Source organism: Balaenoptera ricei, chromosome 20, assembly GCF_028023285.1.
Source record: "Balaenoptera ricei isolate mBalRic1 chromosome 20, mBalRic1.hap2, whole genome shotgun sequence".
NCBI lineage: Eukaryota > Metazoa > Chordata > Mammalia > Artiodactyla > Balaenopteridae > Balaenoptera > Balaenoptera ricei.
The window spans coordinates 50,900,211-50,916,461 of record NC_082658.1 but is presented as its reverse complement, the minus strand read 5'-3'; the positions used below and the strand labels follow the sequence as shown (position 1 = coordinate 50,916,461).

Below are 16,251 nucleotides of genomic sequence, written 5' to 3'. Positions count from 1 at the left end.
CACACCCTGATTCAGGCCCATACTTTGGCACTGATCTGCTGTGAGATGCTGGTCAAGTTGTTCAACCTCGCTGACATTGGTTTACTGGTGGAGGGCCTCTGCAGCTCTCAGCGTCATCGAGTTCAGCTAGTGTCTGCCTGGCAGGGCTCAGACGGGTGGCTCAGTCCAGCTCTGCAGCTGGTGGAGGCTAAGAGAATACCTCACCTTCTTTTCCCACAACAAGATGGACCAATTTTTTTTTTAAGATTTTTTTTTTGATGTGGACCATTTTTTTATATAGATTTTATTTATTTATTTATTTATTTATGGCTGCATTGGGTCTTCGTTGCTGCACTCGTGGTGCACGGGCTTCTTATCGCGGTGGCTTCTCTTGTTGCAGAGCATGGGCTCTAGGCGCGCGGGCTTCAGTAGTTGTGGCTCAGGGGCTCTAGAGTGCAGGCTTAGTAACTGTGGCATACAGGCTTAGTTGCTCCGCGGCATGTGGGATCTTCCTGGACCAGGGCTCAAACCCATGTCCCCTGCATTGGCAGGAGGATTCTTAACCACTGCGCCACCAGGGAAGCCCTGATGCGGACCATTTTTAAAGTCTTTATTGAATTTGTTACAATATTGCCTCTGTTCCACATTTTGGCTTCCTGGCCAAGAGGCATGTGGGATCCCAGCTCCCCGACCAGGGATCGAGCCCGCACCCCCTGCATTGGAAGGCGAGCTCTTTCTTAACCACTGGACTGCCATGGTTGTTCCCGACCAATCTTCTTAATCTTCAGAACAAGGTTACTCCCTCACCTCCAAGCATTTGCACATTCTTTCCTGCCTGGAATGGCCTTTCCCCTTCTCAGCCTGATGAATTCAGCCCTCAAGACCAATGGTATCTCTTCTGTGAAGTCTTTCTGGATGGTCTTCCCCCCCACCCCCCGACAGAGCTAGCAGAGCCCCCTCCCACACTCTGTATCTCTTCATGTCACATTCTAAGATAGCTTGTGGGTCTTCCCCAACTGTGCCATAAACTTCTGGAAGTCCAAGCCTAGGTAGTTAGCACAGACCCAGAGCCTCAGTGTGGTTGAATGCATGTATGGGTGAATGAATGATAATGGCCTTCTTTTTGACCTTCTGATCATGACAACTTTTTCTCCAAGGAATCACACTACTCACCCTCTCACTTCAGTTAGATCTCTGCTTAGATGTCACCTGCTCGGAACGGCTTTCCCTGATCTGCCCGTATCAGCTCCAGAACAACACCTGGCTTTTTCTTCTTCCAAGCGCCATCTCATCTGGACTTTCCTCAGTTGGTCCCTATTAACTGTAAACTCCACAAGGGCAGGGACCTTGCCTTTTTCATTGGCTGAATCCCCGGGGAATAGTAGTACTCTACAATGATAGACCCTCAATAAATGTACCTTTAAAGGGTGACTTAGCCCACTCTTTTCCCCCTGCAGGACCCCTCTTATCCCAGGCCAGTAGGGGGTGCCGGCCTCCACCCAGGACTCATCTGGCCTGAACCTTCTCTAAGCTCAGCCCAACTGGTCCCCTGTGGGACCTGCTTTTTAGGCAGTGCCTCCTCCATTTTCCACGAAGCCCCGGGCAGGATCTGTGTAGACTGAGGGAGAACAGAGCCCCCCACCCTCCCAGGCGGAGATAGCTTGCCTGAGTCCCACATCAGTCTTTCCCTCTCTAGAATATGCAACTGGGCCTCCCCAATTCTTGCTGAGATGTGTAGACCAGCCAGGGGGCACACCACACCACCCCTCAAAAAGGATAGTGTCCTGGGTCTCGGGATGCGATGCGGCTGGGTCTGCCGGAGCTATCCTGGGCAAGGAGGAGCCGACGAGCCTCCCGAGGAGGAAGAGGAGCCGGCCAGGGAGTAGATGGGCAGGGGTGCGGACTTGTAATCGGGGACTCTGGGCGGCGGTCCTCGCATCCCAGCCGGCGGGCAGAGCGCACGCTTCCAGCTGCCTGTCTCGGTGACCTCCATCCGCGAAGGGCGAGCGGGGAGTGGGGCGGCGGGTGCGAGCCCCGGGAAGCCCACGGGGCCCGGGAGGGGCTCTCGAGTGGCCGGACGACTGGCCCGGGGACTGGGGCAGGTACTTGGACGGCCGCAGGCCGAGGATCGTCCCCGGGGTCGGGCGCAGCGAAAACACCTTGAGAGGCGGCGCCGCACGGCTGAGCGCCGCTGCTCTGGGAATAGGACGGCGCTCAGCACCGCGAGCTGAGAGCACTTTCATAAATTTTGTATGGGAGGCGCTCCGTGAGCGGGGGCGGGGAGCGGAGAGAGAGAGGGAGGGAGCTAGCGAGCGGGGGAGGGAAGAAGGGAGGAGAGGTGGGGGAAGCCGGGGGGAGGAAGGGAGGCGCCCCGCTCCGCCGATCGCACGGTCCTGCAAACGCGCGTCGGGCGCTTTCTCCGGAGCTTGGCGGTGCGTGCGAGCGCCCTTTTGCAGCAACCGCGGCGGCGGCTGCGGCCCGAGGGGGCGGAAAAGAGGGGGCCGCGGCCGGGCGGCCGGGGGGCGGCGTCCCCCCTCAAAACCGCCTGCAAAGTGCTCGGGGCTGCAGAAGCAGGCCGCCAGCTCCGCGGAGCAAGCAGCTCGCCCCGGGGTTGCCGGGCAGCGCCGCGGTTGCTGGTGGGCGCCGGTGCCCTCGGCGCGGGGCTCGGGCTCACCATGCCCCTGCGGGGCCGGGCCGCCGGGCACAAGCGGATTCCCGGCTTGCCCCCGCCTCGACGCGCTCGGATTAGCTGCAGCCAGCGCCCAAGGATTTGAATCCGGACCCTGGGAGGGAGCGCGCCTAGGCCGACCTCCGAGTGGCGGCCCCGCGGCCAACATGCTTCGCAAAGGTGAGTTGGAGCCGCAGGGGCAAGTTGGAGTTGGATACGCACGGGGCAGAGCCGCGAGCCTGGGAGCCGCCCGAGAGCTGCCAGGCGCCGGGGCTCCGGGCCCGGGAAGCAGCTCTGGGCAGTCTGGCGGGCTTTGCGGGGACGCACCCGCCGAGGAAGTGCTGCTGGAGGAGCTCAGCCCCCGACTGGGGCCAGTAGCGAGACACGGGATTTGCTCCCTGGATCAAGCGGCCAGGCCTAGGGATCTGGCTCGGCGAGGTCATTTCGAGACCACAGTGAGCTGCCCCTGATGGAAGGGGAGCCGGCCTCCTGGGACCTTAGCTTTGCCAGTATAAAGTTTTGACTTGCAGGCTCCATCCCCTGCGCGGGCACACGCCGCCAGCTTCTGCCGCTTTGGCGGGGCCGGGTCCAAGCTGCGCTCCGGTGCAGCTGGCGGTCAGTCACCGCGCGGCCCGGGCGCTCACTCACTGCGCGTCCTGGTTCCCAGGTGGGGCCCGGACCCGGGCACCTTCGCTGCAGCCCCGTTTTGGTGGTCCTCAGCGGCGGGCTCTGGACACCCAGCGGCCGAGGGTTGGTGGCTAGCCCCTGCTGATCGGTTCCTCAAACTTTCCTTCTGCCTGGAGCGGAGGGATGCGAAGGCGGAGGCCGTGCCGGGAGCGTGCGCGGCCGGAGCCAGGCTCAACTTAAGAGCTGGCCCCACGACCACCTCACGACGACCTTCGGGCTGTCGGGCTCATAGCTGAGCGCTGCAAAGTTGGCGCGGGCGCGGGGGAAGTCCCACCGCGCCCCCACGTGGCTGCCGCGCCGGGAGCTGTCCCCAGGGCCCAGGGAGGGCAGGTGACCACGCCGTGAGCCCACGGGCTCCGCCAACCGCTGCCCGGGCCTCTGCGTCTACCTCTCTCCCTTCCCAGGTCCGGGTGGGCTGCGGCACCCCGTCGGGACCCCCTCGTCCCTGGCCCGGGTCGAGTGGCTGACGAGACGCGGGTGCCTGCGGCTGGCTGCCCGGGCCCTGCGGAGCCTGCTGAGGCGGGAGCTCAGGTAGCGGAGGGCCTGATCCCTGCGCTCCGCGCTCCAGCCTTAATCCGCCCCTGTTTCCATGGCAACAGACCGAGGTGTCGTAAGCACAGGATTCTGACCTCACAGTAGGATCGGGAAAGAGAAAATGGGCAGGGGGAGGTAGCGGAGGAGGGGGAAGCAAAGCCCGGAGATGGGCGGGGAGGAGCAGATGTGGGGGTGATGGAAGAGACCCCATAAGCAGGTCGGACAGGTAGGTGAAGAAACCACGCCTGCGCTGGAAGCAATAAAGCCGGTGTCTCGGCTGTCTCAGGCCGACCCAGGAGCCTCGGTTGCCCCACCGTGTCAATATCCACAAACTTGTGTGTGACTTGTGCCCTCCACGTGGGTCGGTGCAGTGCAGGGGGGAAACGCTGACTGCCTTTCACTGTGGGTGGGAAAAGTCTCTGCGGCTGGTTGGAGAAACCACTTCACGGATACACCCCAGTTCCTTTTCCCAGCAGAAAGGGACTAAAAGCCTTTTCAGCAACCGCCAGTGCTGGCCAGAGTGTGTCTGCACAGAGAGGATGCTTTTTTACACAGCTGAGCGCAGGCCCAGGTCTGGTCAGCCTGGGCCAGGCGCCTGCAAACTTGCCCCAGTGGGGAAGGCTTCCCAGGCAGTTTTAAAGGCCGCCATGTCTGGGCTGCAGGTCTGTGATGGAGATAATAGAGAGGAACTGACATCTCATCTCCCTTTTGGTCTTTTGTCTTTTGGCAGTTTACAGTTAAAAACGAGCCATGAAGCAGCCCACGCACTTTATTTATATGGTTTAAGTGCCCAGGGAGGCTTGAGCAGCCTCCAGGAGCCTTTTTCTCCCATCCTTGCTAGCCAGAGGCCCAGCTTGGGATGAGTCCAATGCATGCTGGGGGCCGCTCCCCAGGGGGAGGCTCTTTACCTTGCCCAAGAGGTGGCCACTGGAGGCTTGGCAGTCACGTGTGTTTGCCACTTGGGCTATTTTTCCCTTCCTGCACAGCTTCATTGGCAGGAGAGGTTCTACCAACCAAAGAGGCTTCCACCTGGATTGGCCTGAGGGAAGCAGAGCAGAGAAGTCCTTTGCTGGGCTGGGCTGGGCTGGGCTCCAGTGGCCTGGAGCCTGCTGGTGGGACATAGTGTGGGCAAAGGACTTTTATTTGGGTCCTTTCCTGGGCAATTTTCTCCCTTGGCCCCTGACCCTGGTCCCCAGGACTGGTCTCTTTTGCGCGTACAGGCACACACACACACACGCACACAGGCCACTCAGATTCTCTGTGTGGATTCTAGGTGTGTGCCCAGAGACAAAGATATGACTGGGGCTAGTGCCAAGAGAGGTGGCCCTTGAAGTTTCTGCTTCTCAAATTGTTCCCAAAGGCTCCCGGCAAAAATGTCATAGCATGGATTCAGATAGTTGTTGCAGTTTCCCTGCCTATCAGATGCAGAACCCTGCGTGGGGTCCTGGCTCTGAGGGAGTTTCATAGTTTAATTATGATTTGGAAAAGGGTTTGAAAGATGAAGAAAGAGTAGCCCTCCCTAGATCCTGGGAGAAGAGGGGACCATGAGCCCTACCCATCCTGCAAAGAAACCCCAGAGGAGGAAGAAGGTGAGAGTAGGGATTGGACCACAAGTGTCGTCCTTCTGATTGCTGGTTGTCCTATTGCAGTTAACGTGGTGCTGTCCCCAGGGAGGACATTTTAGGAACTGGGGGTGCTGCCTTGCATCTCTTAATGAACAGACTCTACTGGCTACAGCCCTACCTCTGTGAACCAGAATAGCCCTGCGTCCTCAGTGGATCTTGCTGCTGACAGCTCTGGTAGCTTTAGGCTTCAGCAGCTGCCCTCCTGGCTTTTCCATCTCCTGGCCTATCCCAGAAGAACCAGGGATATAAAAAGCAAATCTCTGGTCAGAGATGAGAGGCGGTCAGGGCAAGTGAGGCCCCGAGCCACCCAGCACCATCTAGGAAGGAAGGGCAGCTTGCTGGGGGTTTTGCTTTGCAAGAAGCGGCCTGCTTAAGGTCAGGATCTATGGTTTTCATTTTTAGAGCTATAAAAACAGAATGCAAATCAACAGCCTCTGGGCACATACAGAACCTTAAAGTTTTTGTCTTGTTAAGCAAGGAAATAGAGTGCCAAATAGGCTTTGTTAAGTGGCAGTCTAATTAATAATTTAAAATCTTGTAGCTGTCTTTCATTAGAATTTATCTGTATATCAACCACAAAAATCAGTCAAACACACTCATTTATAAGTTAATGCCATCCCTGAATAATTCAGCAAGAGCTAGATTAAGGCCTGCAACCCAGTAAGATGCATTTTGTTCTTTTGGTTTCCATAGCCTGATGGGCTGGCCTACTGGCTAGATTGGGTCTCCTTTGTGGGAAGAAGGGAAGGTAGAGGGACCATGAGGTTGTCAGATGCTTGGTTGATTTGAATCCAGAGGTTCCCTAGGGAATCAGAGAGTCTCCACGTGGCCAGGTGTAAGGAGGCTCCTCTTGGAGCTATTAGTGACATGGCCTCCTTAGCCCCAATGGAGAAGGGAAGTGGGGAGTGTTCCATGGACAGCCAAGACACTCTGCTTTCTGCTAGAGAAAGTGTAGAGGGGAAATACAAGAGCCCTGGCTAGAGGGTTGAGATATGAGGCTTTTTAGCCCAAATCCAGGTACAGAAGTGGGATTTCAGTCTTCCCAGCCCAATTCTGTCCCATTCAAGTAATGCAGCCTAGTGAAACCAATGACACCAAGACAGTTTCCTTAATTAGGAGCTTCCGGACTTCTTTCCTCAAAGCTCCTGGTCCTTATGCCAGCAAAGAGAAGCCAAGAGGAAGAATTTTAGGGGAGCACCAGGTCACCTCAATAGAGAGGAGAGGCAGAGTGAGTTGCTAAATAAAGTCCATGCATGCATTTTCTCACCAGGATCCAGAATAAAAGCAAGGAAAGCAGTGCAATGCTCCCCTTTTGTGAGCTCACACAATGTGGAAAATGTGTTTTGGTTCGGTCTCTGTCATGCCAACACAGAGCCAAGTCCTCACTGCAATTTCCAGGTCCATTTTCTACAGAGGAACAGTTCAGGACCCAAAGTCCCAGCGTGGGCATACTGGCTCCTTTACTGCAGGAGTGAACCTGAGTTTCTGGTCTCAGATTCAGGCTACCAACCCCGACCCCCCTGGAGGGTTAAACAGCTCTGTTTTAGGAGACCAGGTGGATAACCGGAGCAAACAGTGGACTTGACGCCAGGAGAGGTTCTCGGCCAAGTTTGAAAAGAGGAAGTCTCATTAGGAAAAGGAAAAGACAGGGGAAAAGGGCAGGTGTTTGCCCCCTGACCTGTGACAGAGTTGACAGAAGATGGAACCGAGGAGGGTGAATGGGACCTTGTGGGGGGTGAATCCAACTCCAAGCTTTGGAGTCAGGGCCTGAGAAAGGACAGAGCAGAAGTTCACTCTCTGGAGATGAGAAGGAGGGGGCAGGCATCATGAAGGATGTCAAGAACGGATCTGTTTGGTACCATCTGCAGTGAAGTGGTGGTTAAGGTTAAAGCAGAGAGGAGATGACAGGGAGGGAACAGATGGCCGAGGAAGCAAAATAACTGGCAAAACGGGAACAGAGCCTCCAGGGACAGCAGAAGGCAGGACCTCCGTGCAGAGTGCTGGAAGCAGCCCTTTCCTCAGGGTGCGCTGACCAGGCCACCCTGGGTAGAAGTGAGTCCGAGAGACGAGTGAGGCAGGCACCCCAGGGCGAGGGCTTCCTCAAGGCTTGGGAGAAGACCTAGGGAGACATCAACTCCAAGGCAAGGGGGCCCAGGAGCAGGGACCTTTGGATGTCATTGAACTGGGGAGAAGAGGCACGGCTGACTTGGTGTCCATCACTAGAGCAAGGGGAGGCCATGCGGGTCTCAGAGCGTACTTGGCCAAGCCTGCTGGGAGGAGGGATGGATGCGAGCTGGAAGTGGGCATCAGGGAATGTGTCCCTGTCCACATGCCGACAGTAGCTGCTTATAACTAGTGATGGGCCAAGCTGAGTGGACTCCATGCCTTACCTCATGCGATCTCCACAACCACCCATCAAGATCAGTCTGTGCTTGTCCCTGCTATCGAGATAAGGAAACCGAGGCACAGACAAATGAACTCCCTTGCCCTGGGTCACCCAGCTGGCACACTGAGTCAGGATGCAATCCCAGGTTTGTCTGCCACCACGCTCTTTTCCTTGCTCTCTTAACCTTTAAGCTCCACTGCCTCACATGCCCATCTGCCTTGATTTATATGACATTTGTTTTGCGAGGTGCCGGGCGAGGTGCTGAATCACTTGTGCCTCGTTACAGAGTTCCCTGGTAGTTCCCATACACTCCCCTTCTGGTGTTCCTCCAGGAACATCTCTGGCTGGGACTTGGGGCTCCTGATACCCTGAACCCCTCTCTCATGTGTCCTCTTCTACCCTGTCCACCTCCACACACACACTTTCTGTCTGGGGAGACACACCCCTCCCCTACTGTCTCCTGCTCTGGATTCTTCATTGCAGACAGGGATGAGACAGTGGGCCAGCACCAACCTGCCTGCTTTCATGCCCGTAAGAAAGGTGGAGCCATGGTTTATTTGGGGGCTGGGATCTCTCCACAGGTTGCTCTCCGTGGCTCCCCTTCCAGACTATCCTGGTGGACTGGCTAACAGAGCCACACCCCAAACTGGTCGGTGACTAGGGAGCAACAGCCCCTGGTGGTGGCAGTTAGCAGGCTGGATGAGGGAGGTCCCTCCACCTGCACCTGCCCCTCCTCCTCTGGAATGTTCCTTCACTCCTGGGGGCGCTCCCATGGCCCAGCCCTAGCTGGTCAGCTGGGTGGTAATTGCAGAACTCAGAGCTGTCCTCCACAAGGGATTTCTCCTGCCCCCTTCCGGCCGCGGTTGCATACCTGAGAGGCCCATTCTTCCTGCAGTTTGGAAAAGAAAAAAAAAGGCAGAGTGCAGCCGATCTCGCGGTGTAGAAGAGCAGATCCCCCCCTCGGAGCGAGGAGCGCCTCTCCTCCTCGGTGTGGGTGGCGCGGGGTGTCAGATCTAACGGATTCAGCGGGGTGCTTCCGAACCTGTGATTACTGTCTAATCAGTCAGTGAACTTGGGACCCGAAACTGCAAACAGCCCCTGCTATGTGATTCACAAGAGGTGCTGTGGAGGCCTCCGTGCCAGCATAGCAAGAGGGTTGGCACAATACTCTATGCGTGTGTGCAGAAACACACCTGGTGAGCGTGCAGCAGGCTCCGGGAGTGCACGCCAGAGGTCCACTGTGGCAAAGCTGAGCATCCCGGATGCTCAGCTGTGGGCTCTGGCGCTTAGGTCGGCACTCCCACCCTGGGGCCACTAGCGTGACGTTGGCACCACGGGTGGCCGGTGAGCCACTCAGTGGGGGCCCCGGGAGTGGGCAGGCCAGCACTCTGCATGCCACGTGTCGGGAACAAAGCTCGAGCGGGTCTATGGCTCACCCGCCCACGCAGGGGTGGGTGCGCACGACTCATCACATGTCTGCCAGGGGACAAACCACCGCAGCCCTCGGAGCCGAGGCCTCTTGGTAGCGTCCTGGGCTGATTCCAGAGGACAGTGGCACTGTGGTCGGGGTGGATCTGCAGGAAATGGAGCAAAAAATTCTTCCCCAAGTCAGGAGAAGAGCTAGGTTACCAGCTCTCAGCCCACAGAGGTGGCGTGAGAGTTGCTTCTGCCTCTAAAATTGTCCTAGCAGAGTTCGCCATGTCCCTCTCTGGGCACCTGAGCCAACACGTCGTGAAGGGGGCTTTTATAGAGAGATTCATGAGGCCCTAGGGGGAGAATTGGCATTCTTCTTACAATGATTTATTTATAGGGCGATTGGATGATGGGGAATGGAGGCTAAGGTGCCTCCATTAGTGAGAAGCACACAAGGCAGGAAGCCTTGCTCTGCATTTGACATTTCATGGGGCGACTCCTACCAGGGAGCTGCTTTTTCTTTTAGAAGGTTTTACCTTTAATGTTCTATTCATGGGCTTGTCTGAGCAGGCTGGGAGGAGGAAGGAGCAGGCAGTTCAGTGGGCTTCGGGGGAGGCGGGCCCAGGTAGGTCACTCAGTGGCCAGCGTGGGGCAGCCTGGGCAGGCTGGGCGTGGGGCGAGGACTGTGCCGGCGGCCTGCCAGCCAGCACGCCGGCCACCTCCTCAGCCTGTGCTGCAGGCAGCACGCCTCACGGTGTTTACCCTCCTGTCTGTCTCTGTCTTCACCGGCCGCCCGGCTCTGCCTGTAGCAGCAGCTCTGCGCGACCCTGGCTTTGGCCTGGCTAAGGCCCTTTTCTTCCTGGGGACCCTGGGGCTCTGGAAAGGACCCCAAAATTGGAGTCCCAGGGCTGGGTTTGGTTCCGTCTCTGTGGCTGACTCACTAGGACCCTGGACACTGGGCCTCAGTTTCCCCATCTGTAATATGACTGGATTGACGGTTTGACAAAGGTTTTTCGACAGTAGAAGAGTTTCTTCAAATCATGTCCAGTGTTAGAGCCCAGAATACAGAGCAGATAGCGCAGGTGGCCCTGGTCAGAGCTGGCTCGAGGGACCTCCTCCTCTGGCCTGACTGCTACCCTAGCAGCTCCTCTAGTTTGGGGGCTGGGAGTCCCCTGTGGTCCGCCGCCAGCAAGCAGTGCCGGCAGGAAGGCCACTGGCTGTGTCGCGTGCTGACGAAGAGGACACTGCACTGCCCACAGGCCTGGGTTTGAGCTCTCTCTCGTGCAGCGGGGCTTGGACCCCTGGTGACCACTTAGCTGGGAGAAGCTGTCCACACTTGGAGTCTGCTTGCCCTCACCTCCCTCTCACCCCTCAAGGAGGACACATCAGCCGTCACTCCACTGTCACCTCTCTGGCTTGACGCTGACCCTACCAGACATTTTCCTTGTCTCACCTGACCTGGTGGCCTTTGACTCCATCGGCCATAGTTTCCCTTGGCTTCCCCGATGGCAGCTCCCCTGGTCTTTCTCCTACTTCTGTGGCTCCTCCTTCTCAGCCTTCACTGCCAGCTTCACTGCCTCCTGCCATCCTTCAGTGTGGCGCCTCCCAGGCATTGCCCTGGGCCTGCTCTTGCTCTGGGGGTGTCAGCTCAGCTCTGGGGCTGTCAGCTCGTCCACGGCTGTAGCGCCCATTTACTGACCTCCCTCAACATCCCATCTCCAGATGAGATGTTGCTTCTGACGTCCAGAGCCATCCAGCCAGCTGACCCCTCCCCCAGATGTCTCCACTGGCAGCCACACAGGCCCCTCAAACCTAGTGTGTGTGAAACCGTGCTCTTCCTTCTACTCTGAGCTCTGAGCAAACTCGCTCCTTCCCCATTTCTCCCATTTCAGCATTTGGCACTACGATCCCTGCAGGTACCGTCAGCCTGAGAATTGGACCCATGAATGTCCCCCCTCACCCCACCCCTCCCCATTAGTCTGAGAAATGCTGCCTGTTCTCCCTCAGCATCCTTTGCGCACCTCTTCTCCCTACCTCCACCCTAGGCTCGGCCACCATCCTCTCCCCAATCACACCAGCAGCCTCCCTGCCTCTACTCTTGCCTTCACCCAATCCAGCCTTTACATGGTGGCCAGATTCTACAATGCCATGGGCTCTTGTCCCTCCTTGTTTAAAAGACTTCAGTGATTCCTTTTCCTTCTGGGGATAGTCCAGACTTCCCAGCCTGGCTGTCAGGTCGTCCTCGCTTGCCCCACCTGCAGCCCCACCCTCCCCTCTCCCTACTCCCCACTTTGAACTCTGAGGTCCAGGTCTAATGAGCTTCTTTCAATCCCTCGACTGAATTGTGTTCTCTCTCTGTCTCTAAGGATTTGCAACCAGCAGCTCCTGCTGTTTGAACACTCTTCACTGCTCTCTTCCCCTTCACGCTCATCTTTCAGGACTCAGCTTACGCATCACTTCTCTGGGAAACCTTCCTGCACCCCCTGGATTGGGGAGCAGTCCTCGATGTCCCACCATATCCTGTACTTCCGGTCACAGTACTCTATTTTTTTTTAAAGTATTTTTTTTTTTAAACGTTTCTTTAATTAATTAATTTATTTATATTTATTTTTGGCTGTGTTGGGTCTTCGTTTCTGTGCGAGGGCTTTCTCCAGTTGCGGCGAGCGGGGGCCACTCTTCATCGCGGTGCGCGGGCCTCTTTCCGTCGCGGCCTCTCTTGTTGCGGAGCACAGGCTCCAGATGCGCAGGCTCAGTAGTTGTGGCTCACGGGCTTAGTTGCTCCGCGGCATGTGGGATCTTCCCAGACCAGGGCTCGAACCCGTGTTCCCTGCATTGGCAGGCAGACTCTCAACCACTGCGCCACCAGGGAAGCCCTATTTTTTTTTTTTTTAATTTATTTTTGGCTGCATTGGGTCTTCATTGCTGCACGTGGGCTTTCTCTAGTTGCAGCGAGCGGGGGCTACTCTTCATTGCGGTGCAGGGGCTTCTCATTGTGGTGGCTTCTCGTTGCGGAGCACGGGCTCTAGGGTGTGCGGGCTTCATTAGTTGTGGTACGCAGGCTCAGTAGTTGTGGCTCGTGGGCTCTAGAGTGCAGGCTCAGTAGTTGTGGCACACGGGCTTAGTTGCTCTGCGGCATGTGGGATCTTCCCGGACCAGGGCTCAAACCCGTGTCCCCTGCACTGGCAGGCAGATTCTTAACCACTGTGCCACCAGGGAGGTCCCACTCAGTCTATTTTATTGCAATTACCTTTATGTTATCTGCCTTCCCCACTGGATGGCAAGTTCCTTGAGGAGACAGCTTACTCTTTACCCCGCTGCCCCTTCAGATCTGCTCTCCACCCTTCTCCAACCTGCTCTCTGTCCTGGGAGCTTGGTCTGTTGAACTTCAGCAATGAGCTCCCATGCCCTCTTGCTTCCAGCTGGGTTCAACCAATGGTCGGTCGCCATGGGCTCTCTGTGTCCCTCCACCATAGGTCACCCAAAGGTTCTCCCAGAAGTATAGCCTGAGACAAGGATTCAAATGCAAGTCTTTATTTGGGAGGGATCCTAGGAAACACTAGGAGACGAGTGGGGAAGTGAGACAGAGAAGGGAAGAAGCCAATAACAGGTGTGTTGTCATGGGCAACCAGAACTTAATCCCACTGGGGAACTTCAGATACAGTCTAGAACATGCACCTCAAAGTTCTCTCACTCCAAGGGGAGGGAGCTGGGGTATTTATACACAACCCTCATCCCTCACTGGCTAAGTGCTGTTCCCCTGGAGAAAGCAAAGACAGCTTCCCTGCTAGAGGAGGCCCTCAGGCAAAGGAATGCGGGTTCTGACAGTTGGAAGTCAGTCTGGTATATGCTGAAAGTGTCAAAGCCCTCACAGCAGCTCTTTCTCCAGGCTCAGTAAGAGCTCCCTCTCCTCACTCAGCTCTAGGGGGAGGGGGCCGTAAAAGGCATTATCTCTTAGGGTTTCCTTACCCACTCTTCTCATCTTTATTATGTACTCATCAAATTACTCAATCTGACAGTGCTCTGTTTTTCTTACCAGGACCCGACTAATACAGCATCCTGCACAAAATAAAATGTAGCACAAGTGTGACGTTGGGTAAAGAGTACTGAATCAATAACTAATGTCATGTCTTTATGAGCTGACTGGCAATGTTGATTGAATGTTGATTACATGTTAGTTGGAACCCAAGGAACCTGGTACCAAAACCTAACTTTTAAATTGCTCTGCAACTGTAAGAAAAATTAAATCACGATAACCTAGGGCTTTAAAAAAAAAAGAAATTTCGTATCAGGAACCAGGAGGAAACAGATTTTTTTTTTTTAAGTGAGGAGTATGGAGAAAGGTGTCTCATGGTTTTCCCTGTACAATGCCTCATTAAGAGCAGAAAAGGCAGGTTCTATTAGCCCCAAGTTACAGATGAGAACACTAAGGCGCAGAGGGGCTACAGAGCTCATCTAGGGCCCAGGGCTGTTGCTGCCTCACCCCAGCCCTGTTCCATTCCTCTGTAGGCAGAGAAAGCTTACAGGCATAGAAAGACTGGGCAACTGGGCCACAGAGGACGTCCAGCAGGGCAGGAGCTATGTTGGGGAAAGAAACAGCACTCTCACTCAGAAAAGTTTAGGGCTGTACTTGGCAGATTTTTATGGAACAAAATTTGCACTATTGATTCCGTGGCAAATGAAAACCTCTCGTGGACATTCTGGGCTTCAGAGATCTGAAATGTTTAAATGAGGCTGGACGGAACATGAGGAGATAAAATTGCCAGGCAAAGTTGAGCTCAGGTGGTGCCTGGGGTGAGAAAACTCTGCCTCTTTTGCCTTCTCTCCCATCTGTGGAAATGACTTTTACTTTGAACTACTTCCTCTCCTTGCAAGGAGGATGTTGCCCAAGCCTGCGGTTGATACAGCATCTCTGAGCAGGGGAGAGAGGCCGGGACAGTTCACAGGGCCACGCTCAGGAGAATGCACCAACCAAAGGGGGAAATTTACCATCAAATCATGGGGCGGCAATTGGCCCTGAGGCTGCCTCAAGGCAGCAGTGCTTATCACCTTCCTGTGATTGGCCCACTGCCCCTGGTGGGCTGGTATTTCTGCCTTCAGTGAACAAATGTGATGGCAGGGATTCAAGGTAGCTCATTGGAAATGGGGGATTATTGCAAAGAGATGCATGACCTGGACTCCAGAAGCCTCCAGGAAAGGGGCTAGCTCTAGAAAGTAGCAACCTCTCTGTGGTCTCTCTCATGGCCTCTCCTTCCACCTAAGACAGCTACTCCTGCCCCTGCCCCACTGTCTGCACCCATGACTTTTCACCTCACACAAGGGCCAATATGGCCACCCAGGGCTGCTTACTCTTCAAGACGGCCTTTCACCCCATCCTCACACCACTTAATTGCCCCACATTCTTGGTATTCTCGGCTTTATTTATTTAGGCAGGGGCTTTCCGGGATCTTAGTTCCCCAAACAGGGATCGAACCTGCACCCCCTGCAGTGGAAGCACAGAGTCCTAACCACTGGACCACCAGGGAAGTCCCATTGGTGTTCTCAGCTTTATTTCCCAGAAGGAAGACCCCAACTGAGCCAGCCATGTTTTTCCATGCCAGACCATATTATAGATCATGGTCACCTATGGATTATCTATCCATGGATGCGATGGCCGCCTTTTATCCTCTCACCTAAGAGAGGTATGGGAGGGCTCTCTCCATCTGACAAACATTGAACAACCATTGAGTGCCTGCCTTCTGCTGGCTTGGCACTGAGGATGAAGCAATGAACAAAATCCAAGTCCTCTGTTCTCATAGAGCTTACATTCTAAGTGGGGAGAATAGACAATAAACGACCAACTATGGATGTATTCTGTCAAGTGGGGGTAGGTGCTTAGAAGAAAATTAACAGAGTGTTCATTAAGGAACAGGGAGCTGTTATTTTAGAGAGAGTGGCTGGGAAGTCTTTCTGATAAGGTGACACTTGAACAGAGGCCTAAGGGAAGTGAGGGAGGGCTCTCTGCAGCTACCAAAGCTGCTTCTGCTTAAGAAGAGTTGTCCAGATGGGGGAAACAGCAAATGCAAAGGCCCTGAGGCAGGAGTGTGCTTGATACAATACCTGGCTGCCTTGGGGGCTGGAGCTGTGGGCAGGGCACACATTCTGAGGTAGAGCCCATGGAATAGTTTCAAGTTCCTTTGGAGAGGACCAGAGCTTGAGGGTCAGCCCCAAGTCCATCAGCCACTTGGCCAAGGGGGAGGGGCCAAAACACAGACCAAAGAAACAGCTATGGTGGTTGGGGAAGAGGAGTGGTGGGTCTTGGGATCGCCCTTCCCACTGAGGTCAGACACCTCTCCTCCTTGGCTCTTAATGTGGTCCAGGCTGCAGCCCTAGTACAAGAGATCAGTACCATAAGCACTTGCCTTTTACTCCTAAGCACAAAACATAGAACTTAGTTTTGTGTAAGGTCTTGCTTTTTTTCACCTGCTGCCTCATTTATACAGCAGCCTTCTCTCCCTAGAGTAACATTTTTGAACTTCGCAAATAATGCATACACATGGCAGAAAACATTGGAAAACCACAGGTTGGCAAAAAGAAGAAAATCACTATAATCCCACAACTCAAAGAGTGGGAACCCTCATCCCTCCCAGGGCATATGGTACATCCTTCCAACCTTCTTTCCTACATTCATGCAAATGTGTCCTTGTTGAATTAACAGTAGATCTCAAATGCCTTTCTAGGGTGGTCATTCGAAACCTGTTTTAATGACCGCAGAATGTCCCTCGTCTGACTGCCCATCCTCTGGGTTGTGCGTGGAGACTGTTTCCCTCTTTTTTATGCCACAGCCCACACCTGTGCACGTGCCTCGGCCCATGTGCTGTGTGGGCTTCTGGGCAGGGGAAGGAGAGAAGGGTGAAAGGTCAAGGCCTTCATAAGGAAGCCAGTGTGGGAGGTCAGTGATGCCCCTTAGGTAGGTGGGCTTG

The 16,251-nt window shown here is 55.2% G+C and overlaps 1 protein-coding gene across 1 annotated transcript in view; it reads left to right on the top strand.

Moving 5' to 3' along the window:
- The first annotated feature begins 2,600 nt into the window (after window positions 1-2,600).
- Window positions 2,601-16,251, top strand: part of RTN4RL1 (reticulon 4 receptor like 1) — a 66,887-nt gene continuing 53,236 nt past the window's right edge. The window contains exon 1 of the mRNA XM_059907376.1: window positions 2,601-2,827. Within this exon, the coding sequence (XP_059763359.1) occupies window positions 2,815-2,827 (13 nt within the window). The 5' untranslated portion in view covers window positions 2,601-2,814. The remainder of the gene's footprint in view (window positions 2,828-16,251) is intronic.